Source organism: Zalophus californianus, chromosome 9 (assembly GCF_009762305.2).
Source record: "Zalophus californianus isolate mZalCal1 chromosome 9, mZalCal1.pri.v2, whole genome shotgun sequence".
Taxonomy (NCBI): Eukaryota; Metazoa; Chordata; class Mammalia; order Carnivora; family Otariidae; genus Zalophus; species Zalophus californianus.
This window is the reverse complement of record NC_045603.1, coordinates 22,808,897-22,825,315: the sequence shown is the minus strand read 5'-3', so window position 1 is coordinate 22,825,315 and position 16,419 is coordinate 22,808,897. Positions and strand designations below refer to the sequence as shown.

At 39.1% G+C, this 16,419-nt stretch overlaps 1 protein-coding gene across 3 annotated transcripts in view; it reads left to right on the top strand.

Annotated features, from left to right (window-relative positions):
• Positions 1 to 16,419, top strand: part of APAF1 (apoptotic peptidase activating factor 1) — a 90,407-nt gene that overhangs the window by 5,420 nt on the left and 68,568 nt on the right. For all 3 annotated transcript variants that reach the window (XM_027591973.2, XM_027591972.2, XM_027591974.2), the window contains 3 exons: positions 12,345 to 12,528; positions 15,272 to 15,384; positions 15,486 to 15,617. In XM_027591973.2, the coding sequence (XP_027447774.2) occupies positions 12,345 to 12,528; positions 15,272 to 15,384; positions 15,486 to 15,617 (429 nt within the window). The remainder of the gene's footprint in view (positions 1 to 12,344; positions 12,529 to 15,271; positions 15,385 to 15,485; positions 15,618 to 16,419) is intronic.

Sequence of the window (16,419 nt, the reverse complement as noted above, 5' to 3'; positions counted from 1 at the left end):
CCCTGGGATCATGACCTGAGCTGAAGGCAGACACTTAAGGACTGAGCCACCCAGGTGCCCTGGAAACTCAGTGCCATTAATGATTCTCCTAGTGAGTGATTCTCCCATGTATTTGGCATCTTGTATTAAACTATTAATTCCATTTCTGTCATTAGTTCTGTCAGTTGCTTACCTTTAAAAATAAAAATCTTTAGTAACTTGTCTATCTTATGTGTAATCCCCAAGAAAAAGAAAAAAAGTGAGAGATGACTATAGCAACCAGTGGGTTTTTGAGGATAGGCATTTATTTAGTAATCTCTATGCTCAGTATGGGGCTTAAACTGACAACCCTGAGATCAAGAGTCCCATGCTCTACAGATTGAGCCAGCCGGGCACTCCTGCCGATAGGCTTTAGAGGTTCATTCGACATCTAATGACTGTCTTTTCTTGCTTCAGGTATGCATGTATTCAGTGAATATTTGAGAGCCTACTATGGAACTTGGCAAAAAAAGAAGGCCTGGTCTGTCAATCTAAGAAATTTGTTCACGGTCAAGTAGGGGAGATGGGACAGCTGGGTGGCTCAGTCGGTTAGGAATCTGCCTTCAGCTCAGGTCATAATCCTAGGGTCCCGGGATCGAGTCTCACAGCGGGCTCCTTCCTCAGCACAGACACTGCCTCTTCCTCTGCCCCTCCCCCCACGCGTGCTCGCTTGCTCTCTCTTTGACAGATAAATAAATAAAATTAAAAAAAAAAAGAAGAAATTCTCCCTGGAAAGGACATGCTTCATTTAAAAAAAAGAGGAGGGGAGACAGACATGTAAACAAATTATATGTGATAAATTGAGCAGTAGAAACAAGTATGTGGTTCAGTTAGAGCAAAGGAAGGAAGTGTTCTCTCTCTGGGGGAAGAAGATGGACGGGACAGTCTTCCTGAATGACATGGCATTTTAACTGCAGTTTGGAGGAATAACAGAAGTTTGCCAGGGGCACTAGTAGGGATGGGAGAGGTGGGAAGGTGGGAAGGTATTGGGTAGTTACTGGAATGGGGAGGGGCATACTGTGCAGAAGAAGATTTAGGACATCTGGCAGGTGTACTGCTGACCTTAGTGAATCTGGTGGGTTCCCAGGGTAGTTACTGGGAATAGTTACACAGTTGCAGCAGTCTTTGGTTGCCTCCATTCATTAGTGACTTGAAGGGGAATTAAAAATTGTCCCTGACTTCTAGTTGTTAATAACTTTTTTGTTTATAAAACATAATAGGCAGTTAAGAGAGTTTGTGATGAGATTACAAAATGTTGGAATAAGTCAGAAGTCTTTAAGAGGTTTAGAAAGATGGAGGTTAGGGCACATCTGTTGTACTCACCTCGGCTTTAGTTTGTACTTCACAGCCTTTATCAGCAGTGTTGGTCCTACTTTTGTCAGAAATATGCCCAATTCCTTGTTTTTTCCCTTTTTTCATTAGGTTTTGTGGGATTCAGTTCCATGCAAGTCTTAGGGCTAAGGATTCATTTGAATGCTTATTCGTTCACTCACTCAATTATTCTGCAAAGTTGGTCACCAGGGATGTTTCAGGGTAAAAACTGGTTTAAGTTCTTTTAGTGTGAAGAAATGGATTTTCCTTTTAATATTACGATGAACTTCCTTTAAAAAATATATTTATAACATACTAATTTAAAGATTAAAAGTGTGTGTGCTCCTCAACTCAGTTTAAATCACTAGATTATTGGGGTGAGTTTTCAATTTTAGGGGTTAAAATGACCAACAACTTACAGAATAATTACCCAGGAATCATACTGTATAAATTGTGGTCTCATAATAGACTTTTAACCACTTTGTTTTGACAAGATATCAGAGATAGTAGCAACTGTCTAGTACATAGTGAGCTTAATATCTCCCATATACTTCTTTTTTAAAAATTTTTTATTGTTAATCACCATATATTACATCATTAGTTTTTGATGTAGTGTCCCATGATTCATTGTTTGTGCATAACACCCAGTGCTCCACGCAGAACGTGCCCTCTTTGATACCCATCACCAGGCTAACCCATCCCCCCACCCCCTCCCCTCTAGAACCCTCAGTTTGTTTCTCAGAGTCCATTGGCTCTCATGGTTCGTCTCCCCCTCCGACTTACTCCCCTTCATTCTTCCCCTCCTGCTATCTTCTTCTGAGGACTGAGTTAATCATTCCTTAGTTCACACCCAGTATCGTATTGGGTCTCTATAAGCTTTAGCTTCTTCCTGTGTTTGTTTCCTTTTAAAGATTTCCCATCCTCATTTTCCTTTCCTTCCTCTAAGGAAAAACACACTCTTCCATTGTGTCTTCTCTACACAACTACAACACTGCTTCATTTCTGACAGTAGATGTGTGCATTTTCCACACATCCAGTAATTCTTCAAGACCAGCTGGGTGTCCTGCAATTTAATTCAATTCTGACACTATGTGCATGGAGATAGTGACAGAGCCCACAGGTTAAGGGTTCAGTCTTGCAAGACTGCCCTTCGGCCCCCCCCTTCCACCCTTCCGATAACCAATCACAAGTCCAGGTTACCTGTGCATCTGACCAAATGGCTATAGATTGGAGGTTCCCTGTTCTTGGATTTGATTAATTTGCTAGAGCAGCTTTCTCAGGAAAACATTATGACATTACTGGTTTATTATAAAAGGATATAACTCGGGGCGCCTGGGTGGCTTGGTCGTTAAGCGTCTGCCTTCGGCTCAGGTCATGATCCCAGGGTCTTGGGATCGAGCCCCGCATTGGGCTCCCTGCTTGGCTGGAAGCCTGCTTCTCCCTCTCCCGCTGCTTGTGTTCCTGCTCTCGCTGTGTCTCTCTCTGTCAAATAAATAAATAAAATCTTAAAAAAAAAAAAAATAAAAGGATATAACTCAGGAACAGCCAGATGGAAGAGATGCATAAAGCAAAGTAAATGGGGCGCCTGGGTGGCTCAGTTGTTAAGCATCTGCCTTCGGCTCAGGTCATGGTCCCAGGGTCCTGCGATAGAGCCCCACATTGGGCTCCCTGCTCGGTGGGAAGCCTGCTTCTCCCTCTCCCACTCCCCCTGCTTGTGTTCCCTCTATAGCTATGTCTCTATCTGTCAAATAAATAAATAAAATCTTTTTTTTTTTAAAGATTTATTTATTTATTTATTTGAGAGAGAGAATGAGATAGAGAGAGAGAGCACATGCGAGGGGGGAGGGTCAGAGGGAGAAGCAGACTCCCTGCTGAGCAGGGAGCCCGATGCGGGACTCGATCCCGGGACTCCAGGATCATGACCTGAGCTGAAGGCAGTCGCTTAACCAACTGAGCCACCCAGGCGCCCTAAATAAATAAAATCTTAAAAGAAAAAAAAAAAGCAAAGTAAATGGGAAGGGGTGCAGAGCTTCCATGCCCTCTCTAGTATACCATTCTCTCCACACCTTCAACCTAGAAGCTCTCTATATCCCGGTTTTGGGAGGCTTCATTACAGAGACACAACTGATCATTGGTGATTGAGTTTAATCTCTAGCCTCTCTTCCCGCCCCAGAGGTCTGAGAGATCTGCGGTGTGGAGCTGAAAGTTCCAACCATTTATATGGTTGGTTCCTCGGGCAACAGCCCCCATCCTTAGCTTATATGGAGGCTTTCTAAAAGTAACTTCATTAACAAGCTCAGGTGTGGTTAAAAGGGGCTTGTTACATGAATAATTTCACTTTTATAGCTCCAGAACTATTTCAGGAACTAGGAACAAAACTAAATATTATAAAAGGTGCCCCTATAGCTCTTATTTAAGAAATTACAAAGGGTTTATAGCTGTGTGCCAGAAACAGGGATGAAGACCAAATATATTGATCACAATATTACACTTCCCCATAGGTGATCCTTCCAAGTTATTTATTTATTTATTTATTTATTTATAAAGATTTTATTTATTTATTTGACAGAGAGGGAGAGCACAAATAGGGGGAGAGGGAGAAGCAGGCTCTCAGCTGATCAGGGACCCCAATGAGGGACTTGATCCCAGGACCCTGGGATCGTGACCCAAGCTAAAGGCAGGCGCTTAACCAACTGAGCCACCCCCTTCCAATATGTTTAATGTGTGTTCTTTGTAAGTGTATGTGTAATGTATGTTTTCTTGTAAAATGTTTGTTGTTTGTAGGCAGATAGTGTAAATTTGCATAAAAGTTATAGTGTTAATTATTTTATTCTATTTCCTATCTCTCTTGACTTTTTTTTTTTGTAGTTTTTGATGTGGTGTTCCATGATTCATTGTTTGCGTATAACACCCAGTGCTCCATTCAATACGTGCCCTCCTTAATACCCATCACCCCATCACCGGGCTAACCCATCCCCCCACTCCCCTCCCCTCTAAAACCCTCAGTTTGTTTCTCAGAGTCCATATCTTCATGTTATTTTTAAGATTTATCCTTGCTGGCTGTATATCTTATTTGTTATACCTGATTGCTGCCCTACATGGGGTGCATCCAGCACATTTTATTGTTCATTCCCCTAGCTAATAGATATATAGATTGTCTCCAACTCTTTGCTGCCCCGGCAAAGCTGGGTTGAACTTTTACAGAAGTGAGAGTTTATTTATTTATTTATTTTTTAAAAAGATTTTATTTATTTATTCATGAGCGACAGAGGTGGGGGGAGAGAGAGAGAGAACGAGAGAGAGAAGCAGAGGGAGAAGCAGGCTCCCAAGGAGCAGGGAGCCCGATGCGGGACTCGATCCCAGGACCCTGGGATCATGACCTGAGCCGAAGGCAGACGCTTAACCATCTGAGCCACCCAGGCGCCCTAGAGAGTTTATGTATCTAGGAGCAGAATCACTAAATTATAGGAAATGCTAATATCAAATTTGCTCTCCAATCTGTACATTTCCAACAGTAATGTATGAGGGCTCCTGTGTCCTCACTTCCTTACTGACACTAGGTATCTAGCTTTATAATTTTTGCCAGGCCAGCAAGTGTAAAGTGGTATCTTTTAATTTGCATTTCTCTGATAAGTTGAGTTTGACTATTCATAAGCTTTTTAGCTTTTTGGGTTTCCCTTTTTAATAAAATTTGTATCATTTGTCTGTTTTTCCATTGAGATTTCCATCTTTTTCTCATTGCTTTTTAGGAGTTTCTTTTATATTCTAGATACTAGGTCTTGTTGGTTTTAGACTATATAAATATCTTCTTTTTATTTATCTGTATTAACTTTATCCTGGATGTCTTTAACAAATCTTTAATTCCAGTATAGTTAAATTAACACATTTTTGTGTCTTCTGATTTGTGCTTCTTGAATTTTGCTTAAGTAGCCCTATTATAGTCTTACCATTCATATTCATTAATGTTTTTGGAATCTGCTTTAATATATCTACTAGTTCAAGAGTAGATACTTTTTTTTTAAAGATTGATTTTATTTATTTGTCAGAGAGAGTACACAGGCAGGGGGCCTGTAGGCAGATGGGGAGGGAGAAATAGCCTCCCTGACGCTGAGCGGAGAGCCCTGTGTGGAGCCTGATTCCAGAACTCTGGGATCATGACCTGAGCTGAAGGCAGATGCTTAACTAAGCCACCCAGGTGCTCCAAGTAGATACTTTTCTAAAGATAAATTTTAATCTCTGGACTTTTACTTCTATTTTAAAATACAGGATTTTTGCAATTTGATTTTAGTATAAAACCTTTTTGTTTTGAAAGTGTAGATAACTATAAAGTTTACAAACTTCATTAAAATTGTAGTTCCTATAGAATTTTTGTTATCTGGGGGTGGTGTTTGGTAAAAATTAAAGAATATTAAGTTCTTAAGTATTTATGCCTATACATTTTTAAGTTAGCCAATTTCCTTTTGAACGTTCAACCCTTTATTTTTTGGGGGGGTAGGGAAATTGTGAAGAGTTCACATATTTTAAGCCATTGACACTGTTGTCTTTATGTGCTGTTTTTGAAGCTTGGAAGCTTTCTTCAGAGGCTGTCTACCTGTTCTGTCCTTCCCAAGATTTTTTTCTTTTTTTTTAATTTTATTTATTTATTTATTTATTTTTAAAGATTTTATTTATTTATTTGAGAGAGAGAATGAGATAGAGAGAGAGCATGAGAGGGGAGAGGGTCAGAGGGAGAAGCAGACTCCCTGCCGAGCAGGGAGCCCGATGCGGGACCCGATCCCGGGACTCCAGGATCATGACCTGAGCTGAAGGCAGTTGCTTAACCAACTGAGACACCCAGGCGCCCTCTTTTTTTTTTTTTTAAATATTTATTTATTTGAGAAAGAGAGAGAGAAAGAAAGAACATAAGCACAAGCTGAGGGAGGCAGAGGGAGAAGCAGACTCCCCACTGAGCAGGGAGTCTGATGGGGGCTGGATCCTAGGACTCTGGGATCGTGACCTGAGCCAGTCCCAGGACCCTGGGATCATGACCTGAGCTGAAGGCAGACGGTTAACCAACTGAGCCACCCAGGCGCCTCAGATTCTATTAGATTTTTAATTGCTACCAGGATAAGTCACATGTGAAAGTAGAATGGGGTTAATTTTCTTTGATTAAAGGTAGTTTTTCTGTGAATAAGTTTCTCTGAATGAATTACAGATACAAGCCTCATTCAAGGCTAAATTGCTCCCTCTTGTGCCCATAGTCAAGATGTTTACATTCTTTCTGAAATGTGGAATTAATACGTCAGTATTTAACTATCATACTTGACAGTAGGAGATTTGCAGATCAGTTGGTCATTTGGTCTCTATCTTTCATTGTAAAGCTAGCAGTGTTTTATTTTTTCTTGCATACGTTTTTTTTTTTTCCTTAAAGTAAACTCTACACCCAATGTGGGACTTGAACTCATGACCCTGAGATCAAGAGTTGCATGCTCTAATGACTGAGCCAGCCAGGTGCCCCTTGCGTGTTTCTAATGCCCTAATTTTTTAGTTTTAAATTTAGGAGAGATTTTTTTTTTTTTTGCTTTTGAACATATTGTGCCTTTCTTTTTATTATTTTTTTCCTTTATTTTTTATTAATTTTGTTTTTAATTTAAGTATAGTTGACACACAATGTTACATTAGTTACAGGTATACAACATAGTGATTTGAGAACTGTACATGTTATGCTGTGCTCACCACAAGTATAGCTATCATCTGTTACCATACAGTACCATTATAGTACCATTCCATATATTCCCTATGCTGTACCTTTCATCCCCTTGACTTATTCATTCCATAACTGGAAGTCTGTACCTCCCACTCCCCTTCACCCATTATGCCCATTCCCCCTCATTACCCTCATTCTAGCAACCATCAGTTTGTTCTTTGTATTTATGGGTCTGTTTCTGCCTTTTTTTTTTTTTGCTTATTTGTGTTTTAGATTCTACATTTAAGTGAAATCATATGGTATTTGTTTTTAGGAGAAAGAGACCTTTGGTCTAGGTAATAGGTACATAAATTTAAATCTGAAGAATTCACTAGCTTGGTACATCAGGTACTTTCTTTCCCTTGTCTTTAACTCTGGGATGATTTGCAAGATACATTTTTTTTAAGTAGGCTCCATGCCCAGCATGGAGCCCAACGTGGGGCTTGAACTCCTGACTCTGAGATCAAGACCTGAGCTGAGATCAAGATTCAGACGCTTAACTGACTGAGCCACCCATGTGCCCTGATTTTTAAGAAATTTTATTTTATTTTTTTAAAGATTTTATTTATTTGACAGAGAGAGACACAGCTAGAGCAGGAACAACAAGCAGGGGGAGTGGGAGAGGGAGAAGCAGGCTTCCCGCCGAGCAGGGAGCGCAATACAGGGCTCAATCCCAGGACTCTGGGATCATGACCTGAGCTGGCGGCAGACATTTGATGACTGAGCCACCCAAGCGCCCCAGATTTTTTAAGAAATTTTAAATAGAATGGACACATTAAAAAAACCCCATAAAACCTTAGGAGCAACAGGTAGTTTAAAATTTGTTTTAAATATCACAAAAGTAGGGGTGCCTTGACTGCTCAGTCTGTAGAGCATGCAGCTCTTGAACTTGGGGATGTAAATTCAAGCCCCACATTGGGTGTAGAGATTACTTAAAAATAAAATCTTAAAAAAATTACAAATGTAGTATTTTCATTTAGAAAGAAGTAAAAATTCTTTTCACCTGCCTTTCTTCCTTTTCTCCTAAATTCTAAATCCAACAGAGGTTAACAGTTTAGAGTGAATTTTTCCAAGCTTTTTTCCTTTGCATTTACAAACCTGTGCACACAAAGAACACAGGTATAACACTAAGGGAAACCTAAGGGATTTACTGTTTCATAAATGTTGACTTACACTAAAGGAAGTCTAAGGGAACTTCCAGAAGCTTTCAGTGATAATCAAACCGTGCTTCACAGCACTATCTTTACCTTTGTTCCTCCAGAGTTCTCTGTTTCCTGGTCATTTGTTATTTTTTAGATTCTTATGCAATTAGTACTCAGTACATTGTCAGTTCTGATCTAGGTTTCCTCCTCTCATTCCCAAGCTTTTCTGTCTTACCCTCTAGATTCCCTCTCTGTGATCAAGGTACTTTTCTATCTTATCAACCTGTTCTTGGAACGTTTATCTCCTTCCTTATCTGAAATTGGACAGTTCTCAGAGGATACCACATTCTCCGTAGCTCCGTGGTATGGCAACTTTTTTTCCTTTACATCCCACATATTTCCGCACAAGGAAATGGGTGGATGTTGTCCATGCTTTTCTGTTGCCACATCCAGACCATTAATACTGCCTTCTCCAGCTAAAGTCTGTCCTTTGAGGTTGAGTTCTCTGATCTTTCCGAGTTATGGTATTGCTCTCATTCATTGTTGATTGAAGTTCTTAGTTATAAATTTAAGTTCTTCTGTTGACACTCTTAGTAAGATATCCATATTTCTGTGGATGAGTCATCCAAAACCTTGGCCTCTCAGTTTCGTGATGTCTATATAACCATTTTCTTTACTTCCCTTTATCTATATACTTCCTGATCACAGACTGGACCCTTGTCCTTCTCAATACCAGAAATGATACCACTTTTGAAATCTCAACGTTAAAACAGTCTGTTCTACTCTTTGCCCATCTCCATCTATTCTATTTAAGTTCACTACTATAGTTTTCTCACCTATCAAGACTTACCCCTTGATTCCATAATATCCTAACTGTTTTTCTCATCAGCCTCCTCTTAGGCTCAGGCCTAGGTTTTTTTTTTTTTTTTTAAAGATTTTATTTATTTATTTGTCAGAGAGAACACAAGCAGGGGGAGCGGGAGAGGGAGAAGCAGGCTTCCCGCTGAGCAGGGAGCCGGATGTGGGGCTTGATCCCAGGACCCGGGTATCATGACCTGAGCCGAAGGCAGACGCTTAATGACTGAGCCACCCAGGTGCCCCTAAGATTTTATTTATTTGAGAGTCAGAGTGAGCGAGAGAAAGAGCACATGAGCAGGGGTAGAGGGAGAGGGAGAAGCAGACTCCCCGCTGAGCAGAGGGGATCCCGATGCAGGGCTCGATCCCAGGACCCTGAGATCATGACCTGAGCCGAAAGCAGATGCTTAGCTTACTGAGCCACCCAGGCACCCCCACACTTATCTTTTTATTTACTTTTTTTCGTTGTGTGACTTTATTTTTTATAGGGTTATATTAGTTTCAGGTGTACAATAGAGCGATTCAATAAGTCCATACTTCATTCAGGACAAGTGCACTCCTTAATCCCCATTACCTATTTAACTCATCCCCCTCTCCCCCTCCCCTCTGGTAATCATCAGTTTGTTTTCTGTAGTTAAGAGTCAGTTTCTTGGTTAGTCTCGCTTTTTTTTTCCCTTTGCTTATTTGTTTTGTTTCTTAAATTCCACGTATGCATGAAATCCTATGGTATTTTTCTTTCTCTGATTTATTTTGCTTAGTGTTATATTCTCTAGCTCCATCCATGTCATTGCAAATGATAAGATTTCTTTTTTATGGCTGAATAATATTCCATTGTGTATATATACCACATCTTTATCCATTCGTTAATCAGTAGACACTTGGGCTGCTTCCATATCTTGGCTGTTGTAAATAATGCTGCTATAAACATAGGTGTGTATGTATCCCTTTGAATTACTGTTTTTGTATTCTTTGGGTTAATACCCAGTAGTGCCATGCTGGATCATAGGGTCATTCTATTTCTTTCTTTTTTTTTTTTTTAAGATTTTATTTATTCATTTGACAGAGAGAAACAGTGAGAGAGGGAACGCAAGCAGGGGGAGTGGGAGAGGGAGAAGCAGGCCTCCCGTGGAGCAGGAAGCCCGATGCAGGGCCTGATCCCAGGACCCCGGGATCATGACCTGAGCCGAAGGCAGACGCTCAACGACTGAGCCACCCAGGCGCCCCTCGTTCTATTTCTTTTTTTAAAGATTTTATTTATTTGAGAGAGAGGGAGAGAGCGAGCATGGGGGTGGGCAAAGGGAGAGGGAGAAGCAGACTCCCCACTGAGCAGGGAGCCCAGTGTAGGGCTCAATCCCAGGACCCCAGGGTCATGACCCAAGCTGAAGGCAGATGCTTAACCTACTGAGCCACCCAGGCGCCACAGGGTAGTTCTATTTTTAACTTTTTGAGGAATCTCCATACTGTTTTCCACAGTGACTGTACCAATTTGCATTCCAACAATCTTAATTTCAGTAATTAAAATGTCAAGTCCTATTTAATACTCCAGACCTCATTTATGTATAAGGTTTTCTCCTTTTTCAGTTGGGCCTGCCTCAGGCTTGGGAAGAAGTGGTTAAGATGGACATTACAGGTTGTTTCCAGCTTTTTCCTGTTGCAAACAATGCTGCAGTGAATATCCTTGAGGAGGCGGAATAGTTTAGAAGTTGAGCATTGGTGCTGGAGTTTGAATCCCAGCTCTGCTTTATTAGTTTTGTAACCTTGGACAAATTACTTAACCTTCCTATACCTCAGTTCCCTCTGTAGAATGGGGATAATAATAGTGTCTGCTTGTGGGGCACTTGGGTGGCTCAGTCGGTTAAGTGTCTTGTCTCTTGATCTCAGCTCAGGTCTGATCTCAGGGTTGTGAGTTTTAGCTCCGCAGTGGGCTCCCTGCTGGGCGTGGAGCCTACTTAAAAAAAATAATAGTGTCTGCTTTATAGTTTAATATGTGGATTAAATAAAGATTAATATGTAGAACTCTTAGAATAGTGCTCAATAAATATGTCATAAATAGGTCTTTGCGTATACACAAATCTTTCTTTTGGATGATTAAACTTTTAAAATAGTGATTTTTGTAGTTAATTATTTGTGAATACCAGTAAATAGATTGCCCTTTGGTATATTATAACTCATTTATCTTTTATTTATTTTTTGCTTTTTCTTATACTATTTACAATCACATGATATAAATCTTTATGGTTAATGACACTGGTATGTTCTAATAATGCTACTGCTCACCGTATTTTACACATAGGGACTCCTCTAGCATTTTTTTGTATTGATGTGGGGAACTGATGAAGTATAGTCTATGAAGTCCTAAGATTTTTGGCTCTTGATACCTATGTAAGTAAAAATATGTATTTTATGATATACTGTGGCTTAATTAACAATGATAATGATGATAACAGTTGATAGTAATAATGTCCATTCTTATATGGTGCCTACTCATTCAGAGCTTAATATTTGCAAGGTGCTCTCAGATTCATATCACTAATAATCCTGTCTGTTATAAGCCCTTAAAGTTGACATAGCAAATTCACATATGTTATATCATTAATTTCTCACAGTAACTCTGAAATAGGTAAGGTGAATAATCGTATTCCGGTATAATAAATGAACGTGAGGTTAAGTGATTTGTTAAAGATTGCATAGCTAGTAAGCAGTAGAGCCAGACTTGAACCTAACTTCTTACTTTAAGTTTCTATATGAGAACCATAATGAAGGAGTTATGTGTTCCTGGATATCAGTGGTTCTCAGTCAGAGGTGATTTTGCCCCAAAAGGGACATTTTGACAATGTTTGGAGATATCTTTGGTTGTCATAACCAGGGTGGGGGAGTGCTACTAGCATCTGGTGGGTAGAAGCCAGGAGACTACTGTTAAACATCCTGCAGTGCATAGGAAAGTTCCTTACAACAAAGAATTATCTGGCCCAAAATATTAAGAGTACTAAGGTGAGAAACTATGTTGTACAGTGATCATTGATGACATAGGACTAAGACTAAATTTTTGTTTGGTAAGATTTTACTGATAAATAGCAGATTTATTTCAAACTTCAGTTTCTTCACATCTTCAGCTTTTGTTAGATTCAGGTTATAAAGCTCAACAGTACTCCATAAGCAAAATGTATACCCTGAATCAAGAGAAATTGAAGATAAGATTGAAAATTGAAACAAATCTGCTATTTATCACAAAAATCTTTCAAAGGAGGACTCTTGTTCAAGGGCCCTAAGTTTATTATTATTTTCTTCACTAGGTTGTTTCCCAGGGGGTGTGCACTGGGTTTCAGTTGGGAAACAAGACAAATCTGGACTTCTGATGAAATTGCAGAATCTTTGCACACGGTTGGATCAAGATGAGAGTTTCTCTCAGAGGCTTCCACTCAATATTGAAGAGGCTAAAGACCGTCTTCGCATTCTGATGCTGCGCAAACACCCAAGGTACAGATAATCAAATTTAGTTGGTGCATGAAGTCCCAGTGAGATTTAACTACTGACATTTCAAGAACATCATATCTTTTCTTGCTTTTCAATAGAGATCTAGGAGTGAAGCATTGCTTTTCTGCTGCTGTCTTATATTAAAAAATGGCTGCCACTGGCCTGAAATTGCTACTTTTCTTTGCATCTACCCACAATGTTGTCTCTTATATACCACTGAAGTGCTCAAGAAGTATTTCTTAAGTAGGTGAGTTTGTGAGGGGTCTTTGCTAGGAAATGCAGGCTTCTTACCTTGAATCTATTATTTCTAATGGATAACATTGAACAAGAGACAGAATAAATGTAGGCACCTGGTAAAAGGATTATTAATGGAACCCTTCTGTTGTCTTAGTTTTGGGGGGTGTGTGAGTGTGTGTGAGTGTGTGTGTGTGTGTGTGTGTGTATAAAACTTCTGTGAACTTCAAGAGTTTGTTTTATTTTAATTCATTCAATAAATATTATAATTATGTGCCAGGCACTGTTATCAACTGTTTCACAGTTTACATTAGCCAGAAGGGAGACAGTAGCTTCCTTGCTGCTTCTGTTAACAGTGTAACCATCGGTAGTTAATCAACTGAGATTCAATCAACATTTTGATCTCCCTGATCTAATAGCCATTCAGTTCATTTAACCATTGGTTAATTTAACCAACATTGAGTGTTGTGCCAGGTTCTTGGTCAAGTGCTTGCAAGTATAAAGATGAATAAAGCCTTCCTTGGGAGTTCACCAGTAAATTGGGTGAGAATTAGGTAATGGCTCTAAATGTTTTTTTTAATGCCTTGGTGCAGCTGACAATGCACTACACTTTCATATGTAGCAGTGGCTGAGTGATTCTTAAATTGGTAAGGGGATTAATATCAGAATATTCGGTGAGAGTAGTAATTTGGGAAAAGCCTCTTAGGTGATTCTACAGAGGACAAGGTCTTTTCTCTCTGGCTTCTTTCTCTTCCAAATCCTTCTGTTACTGCTCCCTCCCCTTGGTAGCCACTGGTATTGATTTTCCTAGAGGAAATGGGATTTAGACCATTATGTTTTGTTTTGTTTTGCTTTGTTAGATAGGGGTGGGGAAGGAGCAGAGGGAGAGAGAGAGAGAGAGAGAGAGAGAGAGAGAGAGAGAGAGAAAGCATCTCAAGCGGGCTCCACACCCAGCATGGAGCCTGACTCTGCTCGATCTCACAACCCTGAGATCATGACCTGAGCTGCAATCAAGAGTCAGGCGCTTAACTGACCCCCAGGGGCCTCAAGACCACTAGATATTACCTCTTTTCTTGTGCAGTAACTCTTCCCTAGTCCTGCTTCCCTTCTCTATGAAAATAAAAGTGATTACTATTTAGGAAAATATTGTAAATGCTATCAGATATATCAGACCATGGCTTATAAAGTCATCCTTTTTTTTTAAATTTTTTATTGTTATGTTAATCACCATATATTAAATCATTAGTTTTTGTTGCAGTGTTCCATGATTCATTGTTTGTTCATAACACCCAGTGCTCCAGGGAGAACGTGTAAAGTCATCCTTTTTGTTTCTCTCTCAGCAGCATTTTGGTTTATACTTTTGCAATTTCCGGTCTGTATGTGTACCCAGAATCTTTTTTTTATAGTGCACAGAAGTAGTGTGCCACTAGGATAAAAATGCTAGTGTATAATTATGCTATCATCTTTTAGTTGTATTTTTTCTCCATCTGTTCTGCTGAGTTCAAAAAAGTTTTTGGAGAAACAAATCAAGAATTGGCACAGAGGTTCTTTGTCATTAGGAATAAACAAACTGATTTATGGACGGGAAAAACCCCACTAGTGTACCAAATGAAGGGTAATAGTCTTGCTAGTGCATTATATCAGGTTGGAACATATGAAATTGCTAGTTTTGTAGGTAAAAAATGGTCAAATATCGTTTTAGTTTTTAATTTTTTTTAAGATTTTATTTATTTATTTGACAGAGAGCATAAGCAGGGGGAGTGGCAGGCAGGGGGAGAAGCAGGCTCCCCACTGAGCAGGGAGCCCGATGCGGGACTCCATCCGAGGACTCTGGGATCATGACCTGAAGGCAGACACTTAACCTACTGAGCCACCCAGGAATCCCTCAGATAGCGTTATTTTTATATGATTGACTTTAGCTAACCTGAGCCCAGTTCTCATTTAGTTTTGGTGCTTTAAAAGTGAATTAGAAAAATCTCATTACTTGGATACTTTTTTTAAGTATCGACAGCCAATTTTTAACACCTGCATGGTACACACAGTTCACTTTTTATAGGTTCCCTAACTTTAAAATGCATTCATTGTTTTGGGGTGGGAAGAGAGGAAAATCTCTAATTTTTTTTTTCTTTATTTGATTCAGTATATTGTGAAAGGAATATAGCAAAGAAAAGAGGAAGAGCCATGAATAGACATCTTTATTTTGTAAATTTTAGGACATTGGTGACATCATCCTTTTTTATTTTTATTTTTTTAAAGATTTTATTTATTTGACAGAGAGAGACACAGCGAGAGAGGGAACACAAGCAGGGGGAGTGGGAGAGGGAGAAGCAGGCTTCCTGCCGAGCAGGGAGCCCGATGTGGGACTCGATCCCAGGACTCTGGGATCGTGAACTGAGCTGAAGGCAGATGCTTAACGACTGAGCCACCCAGACGCCCACATTATCCTTTTTTAAAAGATGCTTAAATTAATAAATGTCATTAGTGATTCAATACAGTTTTTTTTTAAAATCAGGTCTCTGTTGATCTTGGATGATGTTTGGGATCCTTGGGTATTAAAAGCTTTTGACAATCAGTGTCAAATTCTCCTTACAACCAGAGACAAGAGTGTTACAGATTCAGTAATGGGTAAGGATTAATTTACTTTTTACTTCCCTTATATTTTAATTCAATTAGATTTAAATATACTTAAACCAAATTACTAATTATATCTTGTGATTTTGTTGCAGGTCCTAAATACGTAGTCTCTGTGGAGAGTGGCTTAGGAAAAGAAAAAGGACTTGAAATTTTATCCCTTTTTGTTAATATGAAGAAAGCAGATTTGCCAGAGCAAGCTCACAGTATTATAAAAGAATGTAAAGGTGTGGTTATTTTGTGTATGAAGGAATTATAGAGATATTAATTTTGCCCTTTTATAAATTAAGCTACTGAATATGATAATTTAGCACATGAACATCCAGAAACTTTACTAGAATATTTAGTATTTTAGGTTCTTCTCTGACACCCTAAGTAGATAATAATATTTTGGTATTCATTTATTCATTAGAATAATATTTAATGAACACCCATAATATGTTAGGGGGAAGGGTTAGATGAAGACATGACTTCTGCCAAAGGATAAAAAATATAGTGAGAATCAGAGTTTTATATTTTTTGGTTGGAATTTTATAAAAATAGTATTCTAATTTGATAGATAAAAACTGGTATTATCCTTTTTTTTTTTTTAAAGATTTTATTTATTTATTTGACAGAGAGACAGCGAGAGAGGGAACACAAGCAGGGGGAGTGGGAAAGGGAGAAGCAGGCTTCCCACCGAACAAGGAGCCCAATGCAGGGCTCCATCCCAGGACCCTGAGATCATGACCTGAGCTGAAGGCAGTCACTTAACCAACTGAGCCACTCAGGCACCCCTGGTGTTATCCTCTTAATTTGCATTTTTTATTAGTGAAGTTAAACTTTTTACTGGCTTATTGAATATTTGCATTTTAAGAAATTATCCTTGACTCAATTTTTCTTTGTGATAGAAGTATTTTTAATTGATTTTTAGGCATTCTAACTATTGAAGCTATTAGCTCTTTGCCATATTTTTGCAAATACTTTCCTCTAGTTTTTTGTCTGCTTTTTAATTTCATTTGTATTATTTATTTGACATACAGAAATTTA